Source organism: Orcinus orca, chromosome 10, assembly GCF_937001465.1.
Source record: "Orcinus orca chromosome 10, mOrcOrc1.1, whole genome shotgun sequence".
NCBI classification, from domain to species: domain Eukaryota; kingdom Metazoa; phylum Chordata; class Mammalia; order Artiodactyla; family Delphinidae; genus Orcinus; species Orcinus orca.
In genome coordinates, this window is record NC_064568.1 from 48,420,392 (window position 1) to 48,443,475 (window position 23,084).

Below are 23,084 nucleotides of genomic sequence, written 5' to 3' on the forward strand. Positions count from 1 at the left end.
TAAACAACAAGGGAAGGGATCAACCTATCCCTGGAAGTCCAAGGATAGGACAGCTCCAGGGTTGGATAATTCAGTAGTTCAATGACATCATCAAGGACCAAGTTTCTTCCATCTTGCTGCTCTGTTACCTTGGTGGGCAGCCTTCCTTTTTGGGCTAGCCTCCCCCTCACCATCACAAGGTGGCTGCCCCAGTGCCATCCTTTACATCTAGATACAGCCATGTCCAGAAAAAAAGGCCATCATTTCCTGTGTCTTTTATTGGGAGCAAGAAAGTCTTTTTCAGAAGCCCTTTGCAAATTTCCCCTCAGTTTCCTTGATCTGAAATGCATCACATGGTCATGTCTAAACCAACCCCAAAGGGGAAAACCATGATTGCCTAGCACAATCCAAACCTGCCCTGTGGGTTCACCTCTCGTCCCTTCATTACCGATCTTCCTGCATAAGAGATGCAGTATGTGACGGTGTTGCCATACTGATGAAAGAAATTTTCACATACTGAGGTGAGAAAGACATTCTGGCTTGTACATGATTTAATTTAGACTTTATGCTAACCGGAACAGCCTGTTTTGTGGCCTATCAGACATACATTGTACATCTGCTTTAACCATTAACGAGAAGAATGCATTTTTTAAAAAATCGAAATGGAGTACATGTGGTTCAGGCATCCAAAATGGGGCTGGATGGCCTTGGTGGATGTGGTTTCAGATATGTTCCTGCATTACTGAGAACTTGAATTTTCTGAACTCTATCAGACTCAAGGACACCACCAGCCAGTCTCAAAACAATATCTGCTAGCTGCTGCCAGCTGCAGCTCTATGGTCTCAAGGTCTCCCCTTGTAACTATGCAACCATTTGGACCAATCCTTGCTAACTATCACCCTTACTTCTTGCCAGCTCCACTCCTAATTCTTGCCAAACAACTTATGTAATTTTGCAGTTTTTTTGTCTTTATGAGCCCCCCGCCCCATTTTGAAGACCAGCAGAACACAATTCAAAGGCTTCTTGAATCTGTGTCTCCCAGGCTGTAGTCCTCAGTTTTGGCTCAAAGGAAACTCTTTTCTATTCCTCTTATACATTGTTTATTGACTATTTTCATCGATGATATGTATGCCTCTTTGGTCAGCCTCTGCCGAAGCACATGGCTGAGAACAGAGCCACCTAAACACAACATACGTCTGTGTGAGGGGGTGGGGGGCTGGAGAAAATGGATGCTAGAGAGACAACCACAGTACCAATTACAGGTTTCTTTAGGCCAGCTTCTCCTACGATGTGTTCCGCGAACCAGCTATGTGAAAATCATTTACAGAGCTTGTTACATGCAGATTCCTAGGCCTAAGGCATTGTCCGATACACGGCAGGAGCTTAAGAGATATTTGTTGGAAGGAAGGAAGAGAGGGAGGGAGAGATGGAGACCCACTGAGTTAGATTCACCGGTTGGCTCACTAATGCTGGAGAACAACTAACTTAGGCTGAAAGCTAAAGATTCACCTCTAGTCACTTCATTACGGATCTTGCGGCAGAAGGGTACAGTACGTGACCACATTGCCACCTGTGTGCCTCTTTGCTCTGATGCTCTCAGTGATGTTACGATGACAGGAGTGCTGATCAGCTGTACTTAACATACATCATTAATATGGCTTCCACCTTCACTTGTCGAATCCAGGGTTCCTGTTACAACACTCCATGAAAAATAAATGAGCGTGGTAATGCCTTCCACCCTGTGGACTAACACATTGAAAAACACCCAAGAAGACATAAGGATGGAGTTTGTGGAAAGCAGCATCTGGGCCTTTTTTTTTTTGTGGTATGCGGGCCTCTCACTGTTGGGGCCTCTCCCGTTGCAGAGCACAGGCTCCAGACGCGCAGGCTCAGCAGCCATGGCTCACTGGCCCAGCCGCTCCGCGGCATGTGGGATCTTCCCGGACCGGGGCACGAACCCATGTCCCCTGCATCGGCAGGTGGACTCTCAACCACTGCGCCACCAGGGAAGCCCGCTACTTTTATCTTGATACACAAATTTCTAGGTCCAGCCATTGTGTACCTTCCAAGAGAGGGCTATGTGTTTGAAACAGACTCAGCCAAGGGCCTTCACGTTAGGCCTCAGCCTCTGCTGGTTTGTGGTCCTCATAGAAAGAATTCTCGACATTGCTGGGGGACCAGCCTCAAGTCTACAGGAAGATGTACTCACACAGAGGGCCTAATAACTATCAGGGAACCCAAATACACCTCTGATTCTATGAAGCCGATTTATATCAGAGTTCTTCTTACAACCCTGAGGCCAATTAATCCCACCAGTCCTCACAACCCTGGCTTGCCTGGTCCCATGCTGTGGTAGCCAGCCTCCAAGATGGTCCCTAATGAACTTTCCTCCTGGTAACTGTGCCCTTGTGTCACTCCTTCCACTGAATCAGGGCTGGTTTGTGTGATCAGTAGGATACTGCAGTCGTGATGGCATATGTCTTCTGAAGCTATGTCAAAGACATTGCATCTTCTGCCATTCTCTGATCACCCACTCTGGAGGAAACCAGCTGCCATACTGTTGGGACATTCAAGCAGCCCTAAGGAGAGCTCCTTATGGGGGAAGAACTGAGGCCTCCTGCCAACAGCCAGGACTGACTTGCCAATCCCATGAGTGTGCCATCTTGGAAACATGTCCTCTAGCTCTGGTCAAGCCTTCAGATGACAGCAGCACAGGCCAGCATCTTAAGTACAACCTCATGAGAGACCCCAGTCTGAACTACCCAGCTATGCTGTTCCTGAAACACTGACCCACAGCGGGTATGAGATAGTAGTTTAAAACAACAATAAACGTTAAGTTGTAGAGTAATTTGTTATGAAATAATAAATATCAATAATTAATGTAACACCCAAAACGCCAGCCTCGCTGGCCACATACAATTTCTTTTCAAATATTTTCCTCTCCAAATCTGGCTGCTATCCTCACAACGCTGGTTCAATAACACCAACCTGCTAACTTTGAGATGCAACACACATTTTGTAGCACTTCCATTACTGAATCACTCTGCTTTATTTGCCAGTGGGGATCTTGAGAATTTCTACTCCTTGGTTCCCACTGCCTGGCTTCCATGACACAATAGTGACCCAGTTCTACTGATTTGCTGTTTCAGGTCTCCCTGCCTCTTTCTTCAAAGAGGCTTCTTTTTCTACAGGCCACATCAATGCTGGTGTCGCCTCAGAATCTATCCTTCTTTTCTTCTTTTGACCCCGAGCCAACTCTGTGGGTCATCTTGGTGCTCCCCGGCTCCAATGACCATCGCTCCACAGATGGTCACCAAATCCATCTCTCCAGCCTACATCCCACTCCCCACACCCATCAGCCCACAGGCAGTGGTGCACTGGAGCCCAGTCATGGCAACTCATGAGAGCCAATGGTACACATCTCTTCCCAACTCTATCTCGCAATGTCACATTGGGAGCTTGAAATCAGCCACATGGAAACTGAAATGCAATTTACACCATGGCATTCCACAAAGGCTACCAATCAGGGCTTTGTCAAGAGTCAGCAGATAACCACTTATCAGCACATTACTGTTCAACCAGATGCCTTTGCCTTCTGTGTCGCATAAACACCCCCACTCAATGTGTCCCAAGCTGAGTTTTATTTTTTCATTCATTCAAAAATATCTGTTACAGTTTTTTCAGGTTCTAATGAAGGAGAGACATTGCCTGCCTTCAACAGACTCGTATTCTGTTGGATTAAACAGAAGGTAAACAGGTAGCATCTACCACACTGGTGAGACTGTAGCACGGGGGGAAGCTCAAGGGGCTCGGGGAGCTCAGAATTGGGAAGACTTTTTTGGGGGGCTGTGCCATGCAGCTTGTGGGATCTTAGTTCCCTGACCAGGGATCAAATCCAGGCCCACAGCAGTGTAAGTAAGAGTGAAAGCGCCGAGTCTTCGCCACTGGACTGTCAGGGAATTCCAGGGGAAGACTTCGAAGAGGATGTCTCATCTCAGCCATGACCTGAATCACTGATGCGAAGTTTCCAGAAGAAAGGGGGAAGAAAAGTGTTCTAGGCAAAGGAAGAAGAGCATAAAGACTCAGTCTGAAGAGAGAGCACCACATGTTTGGGGAGCAGCAAATGCTTCAGCAGGGAAGGGCCTGGCGTGAGGCGAGCAGAGGTCAATCCATGAAAGGCTTTATAAGCCCTGACAATTGCCTTAGACTTTTCCTGGAGGCAGTGGTAATTCACTTAAGGTTTTTAAGCCTAATCATAGGACTTGATTTGCTTTTTGGAACATTCACTATAGTTGCAATCTCGGAAGAGGGCTGAATAGGACCTACTTTGAAAGATTTTTGAAAGATTTTCTTGCACCCCAGTGTTCACAGCAGCACTATTTTCTATAGGCAAGACATGGAAGCAACCTAAGTGTCCATTGGTAGGTGAATGGATAAAGATGTGGTCTATATATACAATGGAATATTACTCAGCCATAATGAAGAATGAAATAATGCCATTTGCGGCAATGTGCATGGACCTAGAGATGATCATACTAAGTGAAGTTAAGTAAGAAAGGGAAAGACAGGTATCATATGATACTACTCATAAGTGGAATCTAAAAATTGATACAAATGAACTAATTGACAAAACGGAAGCAGACTCACAGACATGGTTACCAAAGGGGAGGGGGGAAGGAGGGATAAATTAGGAGTTTGGGATAAACAGATACAAACTACTATATATAGAATATATAAACAATGAGGTCCTACTCTATAACACAGGGGACTATATTCAATATCTTGTAATAACCTATAATGGAAAAGAACATGAAAAAAAATATATATGTATAACTGAATAACTTTGCTGTACACATGAAACTAACACCTTTTTGCAGACCTTGGGGGAAACAGCTCCGTCTCCTTTCCTGGGGTTTTCATGGGTGCCATCTGTAGGCTTAAAGAGTGTTCTGGTGGGACTCTGAGGTCAGGCTGTTCTGGTGAAAAACTTCAGGGTAAGGTCTATCAGAAGGTTAATCAGCTCATTCCCACTGACAATTTCACCCGGGGCTCCTGTGGGGAATTAGTCACCTCAAGTCCAAGGGAGCCCCTGGGCCTCTTCATTCAGTGTTCTTCTCTTTCTATCATGTGAGAGGCTCTTGTCTTTTATTGTTCTGCTGTTTTAGGGCAATCTGTTTTCCAATGTTCTTCCTCCTTACAGTAAGTGCATTCATTGTTCCTTCCCCAATGGGGACTTAGCTCTCTTTTGAGTTACTCACCTTCCGGGAAGGTGAGAAAATTGGCGTTTTTGTTTTGCATCTTCTTTCTTCTGTTGTTGTTCTCTGTTGAACACTTTAAAAGCACCATCTACCAATTGAGAGGGCTTCATTCCAAATGCACCATCTAAATTTTGCAACTTTCTCCTGATATCTGAGGCAGTTTGCCCCCAAAAGGTCAAATTTAACCTCTGTAATATTTTCAGGGGCCTCGGGATCTGCATTAGGTTGATGTCTGTAGGCCCGATAAATCCTTTGCAAAAATTCAGAGGGGTCTTCATTTGTTTTTTTGCTGAATTTCTTGAATTTTGTTCAAACTCTTGCTTTGGTTCCCCTTTTCAAAGCCCGGCCAAGATGCACTCATAAGTCATGCTCTAATAAGGGCATTCCTCCCTCATTGGGGTCTCAATTTGGTTCAGATTTCGGTGCTGCCAAGTGGGCTTCAGGTGTAGAGGATCCTCCCTATAAGGAGGGTCGTGATCTTTTAAATTAAACAAGTCTGAGAAACCCAGCTGGCTGATCATTTGTATTTAGGTTCCCTGTGAGTTAATGCGGGAAGGGAAATTTCCCTGCCCTGGGAGTGGCTCCTGGCCCAAGTTGGGTGCCCTGTCTGGTCTTAGAAGGCAATACCAGACCAAGTCCCTGTGCCCCAGAAACTAACACAGGATTTTCTAATTGATCCGTATAAGCAGGGACAGTCCTGAACCCCAGCGTCAGGAATTGGGGCTGAATAAGAACAGAAGGTGATGAAGGGGTACATATATTGGTATGGCGGCCAGAGCAGCTGGCACAGCCAGCTCAGTTGGAGGAGTGAAGGTTTGAAGCAACATAATCTCACTCTCATTCCCTTTTCTTATTTTCTCTGATAATAGTACAAATGCTTGCACATAAAAGATTTCATCTTGGGGCTTCCCTGGTGGCACAGTGGTTGAGAATCTGCCTGCTAATGCAGGGGACACGGGTTCGAGCCCTGGTCTGGGAGGATCCCATATGCCGCGGAGCAACTAGGCCCGTGAGCCACAACTACTGAGCCTGCGCGTCTGGAGCCTGTGCTCCGCAACAAGAGAGGCCGCGACAGTGAGAGGCCCGCGCACCGCGATGAAGAGTGGCCCCCGCTTGCCACAACTAGAGAAAGCCCTTGCATAGAAACGAAGACCCAACACAGCAAAAATAAAATAATAAAAAATTTAAAAAAAAAGATTTCATCTTTCTTCCCTGCTTCTTCACAAAATAGCTATAGTCATTCAAAAGCCGCTGTAAAACCATAAATAGCAATTGATCATCTCTAACCGCTAAAAGGATGCCTTTTGGAATTAATATTGTTAACAACAATCACTGTTCCATAATCTAGATTTATAAAGAAATTAGAATCCATTAAAAAAAACTAGAAATGTTGTCAAAAAAAAGGGACGCCTTTTTGCTTTGGCATCAACCCACTGGCATTACACTGTAATGGTACTTGATTACTGCTGTGACACAATTTAAGATAATTAATAAAATTATGACTGATATCATTTACCAAGATATGCAAGAAATTTAGGAGTTCCATATAATTTCTAAAATGTGTATGTTAATGACATTTACCCATATGATACAATCTAAGAAATTTTACCGCCACTTATTTGACAATGCTTCCCATGTAATTCAACATACCAAATAAGCCTAATTAGTTTACTGTTTCTGAGATGGAGAGAACACAAATAATTTGAGGGCTTCCAGGGACCCTTTGAAAAGCCTCAATATTAGCTAGAGGTCAAATGAACTTCATTTAGAGTTTGATCTTTGGGAAGTTTGTCAGAAATATCAAAAAGCTTTAACCAGTGATAAAAGATCAATGACAAATACAGATCACTTTAAAGAAACTTAATTACCAAACACAGTTTAGTATTTCAAGAAAACTGTCTTCTTAGAGAACCAAATTCAGGTTCTGTACCACTTTACCTTTAAAATTCATTTTCTTAATTAAGTTCAATCTCATCTTAGCCAATCCCAACCATGCACGAGACTCTTTCAGTGTTCCTCCTCTACAAACCTTCCACAATTTTCTGTGTCCATATTAATCTGCCCCTCACTTTCTTGTCCATTCAGAAACAACCAGCTCTAGGACAAGACCACGTTTTTCCCTTTAACAAAATGCATTTTCATTCCTCATGCTCTGCTGAAAACAGACATCCTACATCTTTACATACTGAAATGTTTCCCTCATAATTCTTAACCTTAAAACCTTAATCTCTAGTGAAAATCAAGAAGCAAGCAATCGTAAACTGTTTATCATACCTGAATTTCCTGACTAACAAGCTTATGCTTTTAGTCTTCCTCTCCTGAGAGGGCAAAGATAGGTAAACTTAGACCTACCCAGCAAGTAATGTTCCAATATTTTATCCTATTTGAAATGACCCAGATAGTCAATGAATTCTCTTCATTTAGCTTAGTTTAAAGTTACAAAAATCTAGAGAGACTATTTTAGATAGACATTCCCAAAACATAATTATTCCTATACAGTTTACCTAAAACTCTTACCTCATTTACCTCTATTTTATTTACTTAAAGTCTTTGTCATGGGACTTCCCTGGTGGTCCAGAGGGTAAGACTCCGTGCTCCCAACGCAGGGGCCCCGGGTTGGATCCCTGGTCAGGAAACTAGATCCCACATGCATGCTGCAACTAAGGAATCTGTATGCCACAACTAAACATGCTGCAACGAAGATCCCACATGCTGCAACTAAGACCCAGTGCAGCCAAAATAAATATATTTTTAAAATATTTTCATATTGTTATTTTCCTTGCTGACAAACTTTTTAACAGGAATAATAAAGGTCTTATTTGATTTCTAGTAAACTTAGGTACAATGAAAGTACGATACTTAATGTTGATGACTCTAAAGACATATCTGTATTAAACCAGCAAGTTTCAGCTAACTTTAACTCCAGATAGTAAAGCAACACTGAATATTTCCTAGATCACGTGAACCCAAAAGTCATTCTGGTCGGTCTCTTCCATGTTTGAGTATGAATATAAGCACATAATTTCCCTCAAGCCAATCAAATAGAGCCCCCCCAGAATCAATTGTGGCAATGTCACACATCTATAACTCACATACAAACTCAAACACAGGGACCTCTCAATTCCCATTCCAAAATGTCAGCCACGAATCAGGTGCAGCAATGTAAAACCCACCAGTTACAAAAGAGGTTGGATTCAAACAGGGTTTCTGGCAGATGGGACAAATCAAGGTCACCTGTTCAGACGGCTAAACCCTTTTTACTAATATTTACGGACAAGATACTTCTATTTGTAGCATTTGGTGACTTTAGGAACCAAGTAGAACCTTTCTCTTCTTCCTGGGAATGTCCCGTTCTTGGACAAGAACAGACAGGTTTTTGGTTTTTTGTCTGTTTCTTTCCTCCATTTGACATCAGTAAACGTTTAAAATATCACAAAGCTCATTTGGCTGTAAATGGAGAAAAGTACCAAACAAAATGAAACAAAAAACCCAAAGGACAAACAACATCCTAAATGAACCCTCAAGTTTAGTCTTGGGTTTTACATATGCCGATGACACAGGAGACCATGAATGACGTAACTGACACAGCAAGGGTACAAGGTGCATAGGGTCCCAAAGTAACCCTGCCTAAATCCCTTGTGGAGATCCTAACAGGTACTATGGCCACACATGGTTACAATGATATAAAGTATCATCTTCCTCTCACCCATGGGTTCATAGCTGTAATCAGATCACTTATCCAAAACACACCTCAGAGGACTTTCTTTAGGGATAGTTGAAACATTCCTTGTTTTTCAAGACAAATAAAAAACACAAACGGCACATACAAATGCTAGTATCCAAAGAAACAAATGAACACGTTCACAAATTGGGTAAAAGTCCAACTCTTTCCTCTCTCCAGCAAGGTACATAAACAAATTGGCTTATTCTGGAGAAAAAGCTCCAAATGGAGAGGAAATAAAGTTCCTGGCTGTCTACGCCAGCACGACTTACCCTGCTGTATCAAGCCCACCCGCTACCAAATGTGGATTCCTTGCCCCAACTGGCAAGAGCTGGGGCAGCCGGTACTGCTTTGGAGAATTTTGAAGGGAAAATCCTCAGGACAAGTGGTCCCAGTAGCTGCTAGGGCCTTACCTGAAAATTTCCCCACCAGGGCCAGCTGGCCACAAGTAGAAAGGCTCCTGGCTGGCTGGCTTGCCAAAATTTGTTACTGAGTCCAAGCTTGTGCTGCTCGCCGCACGACAGGCCAATAAATCGAGAGACGAGTTATTGGGGCAAGGAATAGTGCCTTTATTAGGAAAGCCAGCAGACCAAGAAGACAGCCGACTCATACCCCGCAAGAACCATCTTGCCTGAGTTAGAATTCAAGCTTCTTTTATACTAACAGGGGAGGGAGTAAAGTTAAACATTTCCTGGTTCCCGTCAGCCTCTGGAGGGGATGTGTTAATTTCTTCCTCCCTGCAGTCATTCACAGGTGGGCCTGGTCAGGATGTTTTCTGCCAGTTAAACAAGGGTATTTTAGCTTAACATTCATTGCCTGGGAGGCAGGGTTCCCAGAGATGGGCCATGATGTATAATTTAAACTTACAGGCAACATCCCTTTCAGATTACCTTGTAATAGGATACAAAGGTTCTTCCCTATTACACTTTCACTTAGCCTAATTATTTTGAGTTTTATCCGTTCTGTTGCATGTATCAGCAGGTCATTCCTTTTTATTGCTGAAGAGTATTCATTGGATGGACCTACCACAATTTTTTTCTACACTCACCAATTTAGGGACATTCAGATTGTTTCCACTTTGAGGCTACTACAAATAGAGTGCCTGTGAATATTTGTGTACAAGTGTGTGTGTGTGTGTGTGTGTGGACATATGCTCTAATTTCTCTTGTAAATACCTAGGAGTGGAATAGCTGGATTATATGGTAGGTGTATGTTTAACTTTTGAAGGAACTACCAAATTGTTCTCCAAAAAAGGAATACCATTTTTACATCCCCAACAGCAATGTACAAGAGTTCCGATTGCTCCAAATCCTCACCAATACAGGGCAGTGTCAATCTTTTTACTTTAGCCAATTAATTTTAGCTATTCTAATAGCTGTGTACTACTATTTCATTGTGGGTTTGACTTGCATTTCTCTAGTGACTAATAATGGAGCTACAACTTTTAACAAGTGGAAGACCAAACCTACTCAGAAGACCCAAAGGTGTAAAAAGAGATGTAGGGGGAAAACCAGGAAAATGCATGACTTATGGAAGCCAACTGGAGAAATGATTCAAAGAGAGAGAGGTCAGTAGAATCAAATGATGCCCTATGAGGTCTGAAAATTCTCTTTTGGATTTAGTGCCTTTGGTGACACTATCAAAAGATGTTCCAGTAGCAATTGGTTCCAGCTTCCAGCCTCTTTCCACATTTCCAGAATGAGTCCTACTGTACTGCCTGTGGACAGCACCCCCTCCTCAGGTGTCTGGGTCCCAGCTCCATGGGGCCCCTTCTCGGACCCCTGAGATCAAAGCACCAGCTGGTACCTCTTTGCAGTCGTTCTAAGTTCCTAGGGGGTGTCCCAGGCTCTGTTCTCTGCGAAGCCAACTCTGAGATGGAGATCAGCATGCAGAAGTTTCATTAGGGAGTGATCTCAGGGCCATCACGCCTGGAAGAGAAGGGAAAGCAGCAGGACTGGGCAAAGGGCTCAGCCAACCCCCACGGGGAGCTGTGAAGCTGGATAGCCCTTCAGTGTTGTCTGGCCGAGCCCTGTGTAGACCCATCATTGGATGCAGCCACTTCCCAGGAGGGCCATGTGATCCTGGGTGAAGTGACTCCCGCCAGCTAAGGGCTGTTCCTGTCCCTAGTGATTGCTGAGGGCTATCAGCCAGCATCACCCCGCAGCTCATTCCCTTCAGCCTTGAGGGGGCATCTGGGTGGCACAGTCAGAATGTGCTGCAAGGGTTTCTCCTCCAAGCTTCTACATTCGAATCGCCCAAGTCTCTTCCCTTGGCTCCTCATCTAGGAGTCACCATCTCTGAATTACTTCCTGTGTGCTTTCTGCATTTTCCAACACCTGTTCCAGCAATTCCTTATACTAAACTCTCGCTGTTCCTGTTTCCTGTCGGATGCACTTCCTCCACTGAGATGACACCTACACTGTGAGGGAAGGGATGGGGGGGGTGAGAAACCTGCACTTTGGGGCTGATTCTGTGTCCTATTGACCAGGTTACATATAACCTAGAAAAGTCAAGCTGGGAAATATCAGGATGATGTTTTGCTATCAGCTCATACATACTCCCAGGGTCATCTGTTGGTACCGAAGTCTGGAGTGAAATAACCAACATGTCCTATGCCCTCCACAGTCTGCCCTGCAGATAGGAACATGCCTGAACATTCTGAGCTCCTCCAGCCTAGGCGTAACATATCGACTGCGTTTCTGACATAGTAATGCACTAGATGGCTCCCTCGTGATCTGAAAATGTTAACACAGTCACACCTGAGTGCCTAACTTCACGTAGACGGGACTCAGACTCAGGGATCATCGGCTGAAACGCAGTCTAAATGGGTCCTGAAGGGGCGGGAATAAATCAATGATTTCTTTTTCTTTGGCCATGCTGCGCAGCATGCAGGATACTAGTTCCCCGACCAGAAGGCGAACCCGTGCCCCCATCAGTGGAAGCACGGCATCTTAACCACTGGACCACCAGGGAATTCCCAATGATTTCTTCTTTCCATTTCAGGCTGCACTAAATCTGATTTTCAGTAAGGCTAAAATGCTAGAGACCAAGACCAGCACATCCTAAACAGACCTGGCCAGTTCATCAAGGGTCCATCAGCACATTTATACGTAGTCACAGTGGTTTCGGGAGGCATGTCTGAACTATAACTCCCTGGCTCTCATCACCAGCGTTAAGAAGTAATCAGAATACAGTTACTTCAGTCATCCAGAGCACATTTTATTAACACAGAAGGACCATGATTCAGCTTATTAATCTCACAGGGGGAGTTTAGACCCTGGTAAGCACCACTCATGTAGTATACTATGAACTTGATTACAAGGAGGAAGCAAAACACATCATTATTACCAAAAATTCTTCACTGAGAACAAGTCGCCCCCTCACCCCCCAAAAAATGTATTAAAGGCTTCAAATCTAAAAATATGTTACAACATTTAACATTGACTCAAGTTTATTTTGTTAAATAAGCTTTAAAATATACTGTCTTCTCTCCTTCCCCTGATTCTCCAATTATGGGAGGAAGGCTTTTTCACTGTTTTTCTCCGTGACATCTATCCTTTTCTCTGTCCCCGAGCAGAACCGAGGGCTGAGCGAATGCTGAGGCCGTGACTATGACGCCTGCTCTGCAGCCCTCAAGTGCTGGCTCCGGAAGTGGTTCTCGCTGCTGGGGGGCCCCTCCTTTTGTAGCTTTGCCCTTCTGGTCTTTCCAGCAGTTTCAATCCAGGGATGCTGAAGGACCTGGTGGGCCGTGTAGCGCTTTTTGGGGTCTACCACCAGCAACCGGCTCACCAGATCTTTGGCAGCTGTTGGAATGACAGAAAGACGGAAAAATGAGATGCATGCACGTGGTTTGAAGTTTCCCTTCCCCATACAGGAAATAAGGACACAAACTTTCCTGTTAGCACCATGGCTGGATCAGAGAACTTTCTGCCACGGTGGAAACTTTCCATATCTGCGCTACCCTCTTGGGACTACTGAGCATTTGAAATATGGCTGGTGCGACTGATGAACTGAACTTTTTTTTTTTTTTTTTGGCCGCACCGAGCGTCTTGCGGGATCTTAGCCCCCTGACCACGGATTGAACCCAGGGCCCTGGGAAGTGAGAGCACAGAGTCCTATCCACTGGACCACCAGGGAATTCCCTGAACTGAATTCTTATTGCATTTCCTTTTAATTAATTTACAGTTACATTCAAATAGCCACATGCAGCTAAGAGCTACCATGTTAGACATAGAGTCATGAGGTCAGGCCTGCAACTAACACCCATGGCGCCACCCAGCCCAAGAGGACACATGGAGGCCACATAGTATACATCTACATATTTTAAAATTTGTAAATCAAACTATCAACTTGTTAAATAAAATATGTCCAATCTTCCTTCCTAAATCGATAAATATACCTCCAGATTGACAAAACTGAAAAACATGGGCAAAGAGATCTAAGTAGTAAATAATGCAAATTCAAAATGAATTTCATTTTTTGCTCAAGACCATGACTGATTCTAGAGAGATGTGGTGACAGCTGGTGGGTCAGGTGGCAGACGGGGAGGAGAAGAGATTTCTCCCTGGCTCGCTGGCTCTCCCAGGCCGGCTCCCTGAGCCTCTTAACCAATTACTCAAGAATACACGGGAGGGAATTCCCTGGCGGCCCAGTGGTTAGGACTCTGCGTTTCCACTGCAGCGGGGCACGGGTTCAATTCCTGGTTGGGGAACCAAGGTCCCTGCAAGCTGTGCAACACGGCCAAAAAAAAAAAATACCTGATGTAATAAAGGCATGAATGTATATATATTTTTTTAAAAAAAGAATGCATGGGGAAAAAGATACCCATGTTTATTTACCTTTATTGGGGGATGCCTCTTGTTCAAGGTCAGCTGTTCACCCACCAATTGCCCCGCTTCTATGGCCACTGTCCAGCCACCTCTTGAGCATGGAGACCACAGGATTTCTCCTACCCCACCCCGTTCAAACTGGGCAGATTCCGCCCACAATGTACCCCTTCCCCATTCATCCCAGCATCACTCCTTCAAGGTCCTCGGAGGACTCAGGGGGTAGAAGCCCAGGTTTAAACGGAATTCTCAGTCTCACATGCCTGTGTGTGGACAGTTGGACACCCCACCAATATGTCTGTGCTCCCCCTACGCCCCCCAAACAGCTGCTCCTTGGCAGCCTAGGGCACTGTGGGGAGGGGCTGGGAAAAGAGGTCTCACAAGCCTTGGAAGTGGGCTTTGGCCATTTGTGCAGGAAATTCTGGGGTCCCGGTTAAGTGGTCTAGAAGGGGGAGCCTGGGCTCTGGCGGGGGGCACAGCCTCTTGTCCCCAGAGTCTCCTCACTTCTGGGGAGACATGTAACCAGAGCAGGCCCTCTAAGGCATGGGACTCAGGGCAGGGGCCACCATAACCAAATCTAAGAACAGTGTTGCATAGAACTTTCTAAAATGACTTTTAGTCCTTCAATTCCTAAATTGCCACTGCCTTGATCAGCTCAAGACCCTTACCCTACAGGCAGCAAGCTACCCTCTGCCCACCTTAGTTAAGTGGAAAAAAATGAAGCTCTTCCCTTCCCGCAAGCCCGAGCCCCAGATGAGGAGGCAGAGCTGAGGACAAGGGCAGATGAATAACTTATCTTAGATGAAGTGTTTAGGGGAAATTGGGGAAAAGTTATCACTCCTATTCTACTTTATCAGCTAAAGACTCAAAACCCCCAGTGATCTAGTTCTCAATTTTACAAGGGCAGTGGGTAGTACATACAAATCAGTAGAAACAAGGGGGAAAATTCCACTTGAAAGGGCCAAAAAGGAGGAGGACCACACATGCTTCTGCTCCACTAAAAAGTACCTGAGACCTTCTCCCTCAACCTTCCAGAGCCCCTGTGCCCCAAGTATGCCCCCATAGGAGCCTGAGTATTCACAGGTGAAATAAGCATCTCCAGTCTGTCCAATTCCCAAATACTTCTGTATATGAGATGGCAGATGGCATTTTTTTTTTTTTTTTTTTTTTTTTTGGCTGCACTGCACGCCTGTGGGATCTTAGTTCCCCAACCGGGGATTGAACCTGGGCCCTCGGCAAGAGAGCACCGAGTCCTAACCACTGGACTGCCAGGGAATTCCCTATGAGATGGCTTTGATCTTTCCAAATGAGGATTACACATTTCTGATATTTTTCAGTTTATTTTTCAGTTCCGAGGTTCTTTAATTGGCTTCAGGAAAAGTATTTGGTGACTACAACTGGTGGTGAGACTCTTTCGTTATATCTCAAAGCAAGTCGTGTTCGGAATGCTATGGAAATCTACACCAATCTAGCAGGAAATAAAGGATGAAGCACAAGATGCTGACAGCCCAGGTATCGTAGTGGGTTCTCTGGGTGGCGTTTTACACATCTGACCTGATCCCTGGAGGGGCTCCATCTCTCCATCCCCTTCCCTCCTGCCCGGGAAGCCCCAGGTCTCACCATCAGAGATGTTGTCCCAGTAAGGAGCCAGGAACTCGAAGTGGCCCAGCTGGATGATGTTAAAGAGCTCATCCTGGTCCCTCTCTGGGCTACGGAATGGGGGGAAGCCGCACAGGAGGATGTAGAGGATAACGCCTGCGGCCCACATGTCCACCTCCAGCCCATAACCTGTGCAGTAGAGGCAGAGACACATTATCTCACCACTTTGGCTGCCATCTCTGTATCGAGGGGTCTCAAAAGCACACGTTCAGCCAACCAGACAACTCTGTGTATCCACCTAAATATCTCTACAGAGTCAGTGTGTTCAAAGTCTAACTCACCCCATCCCCATCTCCCAAAAGAGCTTACCTTTCCGACACCCTGTGTTAGTTGGTGCGAGCCCTACCATCCTGACTTCCCAGAGTTCACGTAGACTATTTGCTTTCATTCCTCTCTTATCCAGCTCAGTAATGCCTCCATTAAAATGTCTATAGTCGCTCAGTACTCTCTTGTCCCACTGTCACCGTGTTACCACAGCTACTATGCTGGCCACACCGAGTCCAAACTCACTTGTGGGGAATCCAGACTCAACCTACCCATCCAACTGCAATTCCCTCTGCTCCACTGAGGCTGGTCTTCTCAATGTCTCTACCACCCAACCTCCATGCATAGTCTAGTCTCTGCATGTTGGCTTCCCTGATGCTTCTGCTGCTGGGACAAAATCTCTCCCTCCTCCCTACCCCCAGACCCACAACCCATCCAGAGCCTTCCCATCTTTAGCCATCATAGGGTGGCTAAACTGATTTCTCCTGGAGTGCCAGGATGGCTAAATAGGCATTCACATACTTGGAGGCATATAATAATAATAATAATGATGATTTCCTTGTATATCCTTTACAGAGTGTGTCACTAAAATAGCCCACTGGACCCTCATACAATATACAAGCCTGTAATAAATGTTATTCATTGGGTTTGAAATGGGACCTCCTTTTCCTTTAAATGCAAGGTTGGTAAAGGAATTTTTAAGCCAATTACCATAAGAACCGTTCCAATTGTCTCCATTAGAGGTAACCTTGGGTGAGTGGCCAAATGACCTTGCTTGCTTGCGTTCCCCACCCAATTCTCCACCATCTTCCATCTCACCGTCCTGCCAACACACGTGCACGCGTGCGTGTGCGTGCGCGCGCACACACACACACGCACATATACCACAATCCCTTCTCTGTAATAAGGGCAGCCCTGGTAAGGAAAAAGTGCTCATGCTTTGGTCAAGAAGACCTATTTCAAATATTTCCATTAACATCCAAGTACAAGCTTAGTGCCAACTCTCTGAGACTTTCCACTGCTCCATGTTGAAAAATGTAAAATATAAATACTAAAAGTTAAACCTTGGTTAGTAAGTGAGCTGGAGTCCCACAGAGCAATGTGTAACCCTTACCTTTCTCAGAAAGAATTTCAGGAGCTACATAAGTCGGAGTCCCACACACAGTAAATATAGGTCTCACCACATGCTTTGCAAGACCAAAATCAGCCAGTTTCAAGGTGGTAGATTTGTCCTCATTTCGCTGAACCTGTAAGAAATCAAAATCCCCAAACCACCAAAATTGTGATGAGAACAAAGAAGGAAAACTAACAGGACAACAACCATGCAAGTTCAGGATAAGCAAACAATAAAACACAGGAGCTTATAGATTGACCCAACACTGACAAATCGAACTTGATCTCAGTGACACGTGCTCACTAAAGAACCAATGAGTTAGATTTTCTCTGCTGTCCGATATGGTAGCACCATATTGCCACAGATGGCTATTTATTTTAAATTAATTAAATTAAAATCTAATAAAATTAGAAATTCAGTTTCTCAGATCCACTAGCCACATTTCAAGTGTTCAGTAACCATCCATGGCTAAGGGCTATTATATTGGATCGTGCAAATCTACAACATTTCCATCAGTAGAGAAGAATCCACTGGGCAGCACTGAGTTAGAACAAGGAACAATGATATTTTTGAGCACAGACTAGCTTTAATGAGAATTAGAAAATGCCTGTGGATAATGTAAAGTCGGAGCAGAGGAAAAAAAGAAAGGAAAAAGAAGTGGGAATTGTAATGAAAAAGTAGACAAATAAGCAGTGGAGGCTAAAATTATATGGTTTACCTAGCAAACACTTCTGTCGTGCTTCTTCTTCTTCTTTTTTTTTTTTTTTTGTGGTACGCGGGCCTCTCACTGTTGTGGCCTTTCCCGTTGCGGAGCACAGGCTCCAGACGTGCAGGCTCAGCGGCCATGGCTCACAGGCCCAGCCGCTCCGCGGCATGTGGGATCTTCCCAGACCGGGGCACGAACCCATGTCCCCTGCATCGGCAGGCGGACTCTCAACCACTGCGCCACCAGGAAAGCCCAGGATACATTTTCAAATACCAAATCTGTTTTTAAAAATTATTTTATGGCCTTCCTAAAATAATATTACACTGCTTCTTGTCTCCATAGCTTTTCTCTTTGAGTCTCAGGATGATGAGACCCATAGCAGAACCCGAGGGTGGTTAGGATCCACAGAGTCATTTGTTCCTTCCAGAAAGTGAGAATGTTCTGTGTTTTTAATTCTTCTGTCTCCAGCCTCTGCTGTCAGGAGTTATGTAACATTTTAAAAATTTTATTTTATCTTTTAATTTATTTTATGTATTTGGTTGTGCCAGATCTTAGTTGCAACAGGCGGGCTCCTTAGTTGCATCATGTGTGCTCCATAGTTGCAGCAGGTGGGCTCCTTAGTTGTGGCATGTGAACTCTTAGTTGTGGCCTGCATGTGGGATCGAGCTCCCCAAGCAGGGATCGAACCCGGGCCCCCTGCATTGGGAGTGTGGAGTCCTAACCACTGCACCACCAGGGAAGTCCCGGGTTTTATGTAACATTTTTCAGAGCTGTCAGTGTGACTTGAGACTTATTTACTTCGCCTACATGAGCAGCTTAACTACATTTAGGGTCACACACTGACAGTGTGAATTTTCTTTTTGTTTTTTTTGGTTTTTTTGTTTTCCAACAGGCACCTCACATTCTTGGCTTCGAAACAGTTCTTATCTTAATCCTTGAATTCAAATGACTGACATCCTCCTGGAATAACTCTTCCTTCTGGTATTTGTGCAACTTTTTTTTTTAAAATTTAAGTATAGTTGATTGACAATGTTGTGTTAGATTCTGGTGTACAGCAAAGTGATTCAGTTGTGTATATATATATATATATTCTTTTTCATATTCTTTTCCATTATAGTTCATTGCAAGATATTGCATATAGTTCCCTGTGTAGGACCTTGTTGGTTGTCTATTTTATATATAGTAGTGTGTATCTGTTAATCCCAAACTCCTAATTTATCCCTCCCCCCACCCTTTCCCCTTTGGTAACCATAAGTTTGTTTTCTAAGTCTGTGAGTCTGTTTCTGTTTTATAAATAAGTCCATTTGTATCATATTTTCGATTCTGCATGTAAGTGATATCATATGATATTTGTCTTTCTCTGTCTGAATTTCTTCACTTAGCATGATCATCTCTAGGTCCGTCCATGTTGCTGCAAATGGCATTATTTCAGCCTTTTTTATGGCTGAGTAATATTCCATTTTATATATGTACCACATCATCTTTATCCATTCATCTGTCAATGGCCATTTGGGTTGCTTCTTGGCTACTGTAAATAGTGCTGCTATGAACTTTGGGGTGCACGTATCTTTTCAAATTAGAGAATTCCTCTTTTCTGGATCTACACCCAGGAGTGGGATTGCTGGATCATACGGTAGTTCTATTTTTAGTTTTTTAAGGAACCTCCATACGGTTCTCCATAGTGGCTGCACCAATTTACATTGTGTGGAACTTGTGAAACCATCAAAGTCTCCACCCAAACAGGAAACTTGTGTACAACATCTTCCCACCAGACTATCATTCACCTCTGGTTGAAATCTCAAGATGGAAAAGATCCCATAGCTTCACATGGCAGACCATCCAGATCATAGTCAGATTAACTTGTGAGGAGGTTCACCCCACGTTGATCCAGAATTCCACCTCCACCCCTTTTTTCTAAATCTGCCCTCTGGGAAGGACACACCACTTCCAAAGATGGGCAACAAGTACCAGGATTCCCCCCAGGGTGCTTCTGGTTTCTCTAACAGGCTCCCAGGTGGTACCAATGCTGCTTCTCTAAGTTCACATCCGAGAATCCTCAAGCTTATCCTTATAGGATCAGGTCTCCTGACCCATCATCCCCTTCTCGCTCCTCCCTACGCTAAGTACAGCTCTTGAACCAGCAGCACAAGCATCACTTGTGAGCTTGATGGAGACCTCAGGCTACCCAGGATCCACTGAACAGAACTGCATCTCTATGAGACCCCAGGGCGATTCTTGTGCACTGTAAAGTTCTAGATAATCCCTATTTAATTGACGCCTCTTTTAACAAAGAATGCCCAGAAATGAACACCATATACCACGTATGATTTGAACAAATCAGTGAGCCTCGGTACCCTCAGCTGACTAGGCACTGGGTGGCCATCAAGGCAAAGACCCCACTAAATGACCCACTTCGACGCCACAGCCCCAGTGCACACATCTGACCTTGTCCTCACCCCACATCTCCATTTCTCTATCTACAGGTTTATCTAAATTCACTGCTCTGGATCACATTCCTTCTGGGGCTCATTTTCAATTGCCCTCTAACTGAAAGGGTGTTAGAGATTAATTTACATGGTACTTTAATGACTCTTGGTCCATCTGCATCCATCATCCCTTTTTCTAGCCACACCAAAGTACCCTGCTTTGAATCCAGACAATCTACATTTACATAAGCAGCCAGATCACATCTGGACAGTCTCAAAGCTTCAAAAGGAATCTTTCCTTTTCTGAGCCATTAACAGCCTCCTCTCCTTCAAGGGCACATCAATTTAAATGTGATCTTTCAATGATCATCTCTGAACAGCAGATGGAAGCAGAGTACAGACCAAACAGCAAGCGGCTGGCTCCCCCTAAGAAAAGGGGTAGAGCTTATTTATCTTTGTCATCTTCTTACTTGATCCTTCATACTTCCTCTGGCCTTCTCCCTCCAAGTTTCCATTTCCAACTGGCCATGAGGACGGAAATGATCTTAGAAACCAATTCACATGGAAATGCCAATGCCTAAAATCAATTCACATTTCAACAGCAAAAGATAGCGTAATACAAAGAATGACTGAAAAAATCAGTGGGGACAAAGTTTTCCCGGGACCTGTCACATTACTGGCCTGTGACATGCCTTTGGTGTCTACACATCATCACCTCTCTGGCTCCTGTTTGCTTAGGGCCCAGTCAACACCACACAGCACATTCCAACCTCTCCAAGGGAGCACATGCTGGCAGAAGAAGCAATTAACACTGATATTTCTTCAAGCTGGAAATTCTCATAATGAAAATTTTCTTTGTAAGGTTTCAGGAGTCTAAATAGCCCTAAGGGAAGAGGAGCACTAGCATCTTATCAGGAAATGTGATCACTAGAAATAGATAAGCTCAGTAATACAGGCCTAAAATTTTAATCTAGGGCCCAATTATCAGATATAAATATTTCTGCTGGTGAAAACAACATGGTAAGCTTGCTAGATCCATTAAGAGCTCCTAGCACATTCTGGAAGTCTCTAAAAGCAGCCACACTCAGCCATGTAATCAAAAGTTAGTTCTAACATCATCAGTCTCCTAAGTTTAGCAAAGTATTGATACAGACAGTAGCCATCCATTAAAGGAAGAAACAATTACTTTGATAATACAGAAGTCAGCACAAGAGCGGAACACTAAATTAAAGTCAACTAAAGAACATTAATTGATGGACAGTGGTCACCATGGTGATATTTACTAATATTAACTCTCAGAAGACCAGCCAAGTTTGCAACATAATTATCCTAACAACAGGTTTAGAGATGACACCTTTCTCAACTCAGACAATGAGTCCAACACTCCCCAGATCTTTGTCTGAAAAACCACAAAGAACTTATGTTAGGTAGCATTTAAAGTCTGACATAACAATATATTCAACTTTACTCATCTGGAAAAAGGACAGACACGATTTAGAAATGTGACAGGCCCACTCATTCTGAAAAACACCAGCTGACAGATTAGCCACAAGACAGAAAAGATGTTACCCTATGCCACCAAAGATGGCTCAGATCTGTAGCTTTTTGCAGCTTCTGAAGGAGACTTGCCACCACGAAAGAAAGTTTTTATTTAAAAAAACAAAAAGTAGGCTTTCTTGCTTGGTGCTTTGTGACCACCTAGAGGGGTGGGATAGGGAGGGTGGGAGGGAGACGCAAGAGGGAAGGGATAGGGGGATATATGTATACATATAGCTGATTCACTTTGTTATAAAGCAGAAACTAACACAACATTGTAAAGCAATTAAACTCCAATAAAGATGTAAAAAAATGATACAATAAAAAAGTGGAAAAAAATGTAAAAAAAAAGTTAAAAAAATATAAAAAAAAAGTAAAAAAAAAAGTAAAAAAAAAAGTAAAAAAAATGATACAATAAAAAAATGATTTCTTTAAAATCAGAAAAAAAGGGTTGAAATATCAATTACAATTAACACCAATAAACAACTCATGTATTAGACTGAAAAATTATAGCTCCGCTGCAGTTTTTGTTCTCTCTCAGGACACAAACACACACACACACACTTCACTGCCTTTAAGGGCACTAAAACACATATGAACTGACATTTAAATCCATGAAGGTGTTGCCAAATGACTTCTCAGAGGCAGCTAGCTTGTCCACACTAAATGTATTCCTTGCAATTTTTTATTTCCTGAAGCAAATCTCTACATGCCACCTGCAAGTGCTGACTTTCTCCATTTAAAAAACTGCTGACAAGTCAATCCCTTAACACAAGTGAGAGTCTCTATTGCCCAAGAGATGGGCCAGCTCGACAGATTGGTTCCAGGACCTTGTGGAGAAAATGCAAGCTCAGATGACTGTCCCCAAAAGAAAACGATCCTATAGGGTAAAGGATCTCACTCCACATCCTCGAGAACATGTATCACTGTTCTGATGCTTTATTAAGCACAGGCCCAAAATGTTCTGTTCATGGGACCCACCCAGGCCTCTAGTCAGAATTCCTCCTGCTTACGCAATTTGGTGAAAACATCAGAGGATCTGTAAAGAACACTGCTCTGTCATGATTCCAAAGTGCCATCGTAAACAGGGTCCGGCACATCACACATGGGGAAAACTTGGGCTCAGACCCAAAAGACAGAAACAAAAAGCAAGTGAAAAAAGGATGAGGACACTTAGCTCATGCAAAAATGGAGTTCTTGGGCTTCCCTGGTGGCACAGTGGCTAAGAATCTGCCTGCCAACGCAGGGGATAAGGGTTCGAGCCCTGGTCCGAGAAGATCCCACATGCCGTGGAGCAACTAAGCCCGTGCTCCACAACTACCGAGACTGCACTCTAGAGCCCGTGAGCTACAACCACTGGGCCCGAGTGCCACAACTACTGAAGCCTGAGCGCCTAGAGCTCGTGCTCCACAGCAAGAGAAGCCACCACAACGAGAAGCCTGTGCACCGCAGTGAAGAGTAGCCCCCGCTTGCCGCAACTAGAGAAAAGCCTACGTGCAGCAACGAAGACCCAACACAGCCAAAAATAAAATAAATAAATTTTAAAAAATTGTTTTAAAATATGATTTAAAAATGGAATTCTTAGGGAATTCCCT

General features: G+C 44.0%; 1 protein-coding gene across 1 annotated transcript in view; it reads right to left on the reverse strand.

The window, feature by feature from the left end:
• Positions 1-11,970: 11,970 nt before the first annotated feature.
• The window catches only part of DCLK3 (doublecortin like kinase 3), a 46,174-nt gene continuing 35,060 nt past the window's right edge, over positions 11,971-23,084 (reverse strand). Inside the window, exons 3-5 of the mRNA XM_033402177.2 lie at positions 16,822-16,954; positions 15,405-15,572; positions 11,971-12,761 (exon numbers count right to left, since the gene is read on the reverse strand). Of these exons, the coding sequence (XP_033258068.2) occupies positions 12,568-12,761; positions 15,405-15,572; positions 16,822-16,954 (495 nt within the window). The 3' untranslated portion in view covers positions 11,971-12,567. The remainder of the gene's footprint in view (positions 12,762-15,404; positions 15,573-16,821; positions 16,955-23,084) is intronic.